The following is a 4,238-nucleotide window of genomic DNA, read 5'->3' as shown; positions in this document are numbered from 1 at the left end:
ATATGCATGCACTATATTCATATGTGGACAACAATCTAATTGCAATTGGATGGAACTCTAAAGGTTATATGGTAAACAATAAAGGGGAGAGTTTCATGTCTTATTGCACTTTTTTTATGATAATATTTATTCTCATCGAAATATATATATATATATATATATGTTTTATTCAAAGAATAAAATAAAAAATATAAATTTTTTTTTTTTAATATCTTAATGGGTATCATTGAGAAAATAATAGGAGGCAATATTATTCAAGGAATTGCAAGAAGAACGAATATTAATTTGTTCAAACCCTGGGGAGTGTTTCATGAGCGTCCTCCTCCATCAGCCAACCATACTTTTCCATGTAAGGGTTTACTAGGTTTTTTGGAGGATAGCTAGAAATACTCTCTCTCCACACATTCTCATCTTCCAAATCTCTCATTACCTCCCACACACAGCTATTACACTTGAAACCTGCACCAAAGCTTATCATTAACACCTTATCACCTTTCCTAAGTCTTTTCTTAGCCTCCATGTACCCCAGCACATACCAAAGGCTACTCGCCGACGTGTTCCCGAATCGATGAAGCGTCATCCTCGCCGGCTCTAAATCATACTCCGTCAGCCCTAAGCTCTTCCCGACGCCATTAATAACCGCTTTCCCACCTGTGTGCAAACAAAAATGGTCAATGCCATTCTTCAATTTCACGGTCGGACCGGTTCTATTTTTTTCTCCTCTACCCTTGCCAGACCCAGAAACTATATACTGGACCAGATCCTTCAGGGGTAGAATCTTGGGGGCTAACACACTGAGATTCTCAAAGAAGGCTTTTGTGGCAGCCCTAGGCAAGTCCTTGCTGAGGTGAAACCCGGGTCGGCCTAACCCGTCTTCCTTCTGAACCGCACACTCATAGGCTTCATCATTGGCTCCTAAGTGGGTTCGCACAAGACACTTGAGCCGGAAAATGGCCCGGTTCCGGAGAGTTGGGTTATTTGTTAACAGTATAGAACACCCACCGGACCGGAAAAGACAGTTGACCAGAATCATTGACTTTTCGTTGCCGGAATACCAGTTTGGACCAATCGACTCCGACGTCACCACTACAGCAAACGCTTTCTTGTAAGACTTGAAGATGTTCTGGACGATATCAATGGAGATAAGGCTTGCACTACAACCCATCCCGGAGATATTAAAGACTTTAATGTCTTCTCTCATCTTGTATCGATTGATTATCCTTGCAGCTAACGAGGGTTCCGGCGAAAACATCGATACATTCACGACGAGTATATCGATCTCCGACGGAGAAACTCCGGTCCGGTGGAAGAGTTTATCGAGGGTGTCATAGAAGAATTCTTCCATTTCGTAGATTCCATCGAGAAGAGTAGGAGATTCTTCTTTACCCAAGATGACGTTTCTTGGTGCGTAAGTCTCTTCGCCGATACCGGAGCTGACCATGGCTCGTAATAAGAATCTGTATTCCTCGATGCCCAGGTTCTTGTTTTTCTTTATAATGTTGCCGGAAAATTCTGTGTTCACCTTCCTGTCGTCGGAGGGCTTGAAGCACTCATAGTGGAGTATGTAGCAGTTTCCATGGTTTCTCCATTGATCTATGAGCTTGATGAGGAAGGATATTATTGATGGAATTGCAAGAAAAAACGCGGTTATCATCAAGAACTCCATGAAGGGATGAGGGACTGTGAAAGAGAGATTGTAAGTAGACATTTATATAGTTGAAACGTGAAAAGTTCATCAAAATTTGAAAGCAAAGAAAAGAGTTGAACATGTGAAGTTCATCAAAATTTGAAAGCAAAAAAAAAAGAGTTGAACATGTGAAGATTATTATCAGAAACCCTACTTTGATCTATGACTTCTTAACGGCCAACAACCTGTGTTAGTTCATGGCTTTATGAATCTTTAACTTTACAGAGTACACTACAGATTCGTGGCCCAACTTCCAAAATAAAAAGAAGCCGAGTGAAAAGATAAGGGCCCCTGATATGAATTCTTCTTAAAAGAAATAATAAATCTCCAGGCTGCTCTTGATCGTTCTTGATTGAGTAATCAGAGAATCTGGTTTAAACTGGTTTAAAGCATCACGGAAGGACATTTATGGAAGCAAAAGGATGCCTATCTCGGAGTACTGATAATTATTTCCTATAACAAAGAGCAGTACTATTGATTCTTTCTCAATAAACGCTAGTTTATCCTAGTGGTGGCAGCTTAAACTTACATATGGTACACGTATTTTTGTTGTATCTTGATGTTTCAATCAGTAATTTGACATATCAATCAAAAATTTTGTATTATACATGTATTCTATAGATACTCATATTATATGCGAATAAATATGTTTTATACTTATTGATATGCACAAACTAATTGTCCAGCAAGATATTGACATGTGGTGTCCAGCTACAAGATAAATTTGAAACACTATAGGAAGCCGAGGACTTCAGATACCAAGATAACGAGGAGTAAGGGTGTCAATCGGTTTGGTTTAGGTTTAAACGGTTCGGTTTGGTTCATATATATTTTGGTTGAAACCAAAATCGCACCATTTATTAAATGGTTGCACTTTTTGAAATTACAACCATTTAGTAAATGGTTTCGGTTTCCACAGTTTTTAAACGGTTTCAGTTTCGGTTTCAGTTTCACAATTTTAAACGGTTTCGGTTTTGGTTTATTCCATACGATTTCTAAACGGTTAGCAATCGGTTTGTTAGTTTATTTGCATGTTTACTAAAATTTGCTTTTGATGATAAATGATTCAATCTTGAGAATGTGAAATGCAAACCATTATGTTTTGTTAAAACAACCAAACTACTAAGCAAAAAAAAATATTTTGATAACAAATAGTCTCAAGCGCATCTAACAAGTCAGTAAGTAATGCTTACAACAAGGATTTTCTTCTTCTCCCCCCTCCAAATAATGTTTTATAATATTAGAAAATATATATTTAATATGCCATGGTATAAGCAAAAATTGCATTTTTATCAGTATACATTCTACTTAGTGTGTTGGATTAATTTAATCAGCATTCCAAACAGTGAGCAAACTACCTCTAGAATTACTTGTAGGCTTGCAGCACTCAATCTTTGAATCAAATGAGATACTAATGATATTTTGCAACCACTTTATTTAATCTTTAAACGGGTTAATCGGATTGATTTTGACGGTCTAAACGGTTCAATTTTCCCAGTTTCAATTCGATTTGAAACCAACTGGTCAAATGGCTCCGTTTGGTTTCAACCTATTTAGCTAATCGGCCTAAAACTTGAAACCAGAATCAAACCATTTACTAAACTGTTTAATGATTTCAATGTAAACAGCTCAGTTTGATTTCAGTAAATGGTTTCAGTTTCAAATTCACATCCTTAATGAGGAGACTTGAGTCCACCTTCAGTAATAGAGTCGTAATAGGACCCTATCTGCCTAAAGGCGGGATAATCCCTAAAGATTGGAATATTCCCCATAGAAAGAGGAGACGTGCGAGATGGGATCCTCCCGCCCCAAGCTCATCAAAAGTAGAGGGATGTTTCCCCAGTAGGACTCTACGGGATCCTATCCTATAAAAGAGAACTATGGGGGTTAGCCGGAGGTAAGTTCACTAACTCGCTCACCATTGCAATTTGAATACTGTTGCACAAGTCTCTAACTTGGGCATCAGAGGATTAATCCGGAGCTATCTCCGGGCCTCTGCTTTCTGTGTCATTGCAGGATAGATGTTCAATCTTCTACAGATTCTCGGCAGCAACACTTATTAATACGTTTAGTTTGGGGGAAAAAAAAAATAGATAAACTCAAGCCTAAAAGTCAAAACGAAACTTCTCCCTTTCCGTAGGTTTCTTGGTTTTGAAAAAAAGGTGGATGAGACGCTTCTCCCTTTCTTATTTTATTAGTTTCAATCCTTCATCCTTTATTACCTTATACCCTTTATTTAATTTCATTCCAAACTGTTCTAAATTTATTAACCAAATACCTTATGTGTCGACTCTCTTATTCCTATCTATTAGCCTATTAAGTCTACATAATTGCAATTTTGCTACCCAATTAATTACAAATTTGTCGTTGGTTATTAAGATTGAATTACTGTAAATATCTGAATGGGCCTATATATGATTTGATTCGGGTTTTAAAATCCTTGAGCAACAGTATGGCTTGCTATGGATTTTCTTATTTGATAAGATAATATCAATGATGGTATTTTTATTTGTTAAATGATTATCCACACTCTATTATTATTATTATTTTT

At 37.2% G+C, this 4,238-nt stretch overlaps 1 protein-coding gene across 2 annotated transcripts; it reads right to left on the bottom strand.

The window, feature by feature from the left end:
- Window positions 1–226: 226 nt before the first annotated feature.
- LOC122057160 (3-ketoacyl-CoA synthase 12-like) lies at window positions 227–2,064 on the bottom strand. Of its 2 annotated transcripts, XM_042619173.1 has the most exons (2): window positions 1,842–2,064; window positions 227–1,680 (listed from the first exon to the last, which is right to left on the bottom strand). In XM_042619173.1, exon 2 carries the CDS (start codon window positions 1,664–1,666, stop codon window positions 290–292), a length of 1,377 nt encoding a protein of 458 aa, XP_042475107.1. In that variant the 5' UTR covers window positions 1,667–1,680; window positions 1,842–2,064; the 3' UTR covers window positions 227–289. The 2 variants fall into 2 exon arrangements, with proteins under 2 accessions (XP_042475107.1, XP_042475106.1); XM_042619172.1 differs by lacking the exon at window positions 1,842–2,064 and having other exon boundaries at window positions 227–1,779.
- Between the last annotated feature and the right edge of the window lie 2,174 nt (window positions 2,065–4,238).

The sequence above is a fragment of the Macadamia integrifolia genome, chromosome 12, assembly GCF_013358625.1.
Source record: "Macadamia integrifolia cultivar HAES 741 chromosome 12, SCU_Mint_v3, whole genome shotgun sequence".
Lineage (NCBI taxonomy): Eukaryota > Viridiplantae > Streptophyta > Magnoliopsida > Proteales > Proteaceae > Macadamia > Macadamia integrifolia.
Note: the sequence above shows the minus strand (reverse complement) of the source record. Positions and strands in the feature narration are given on the sequence as shown.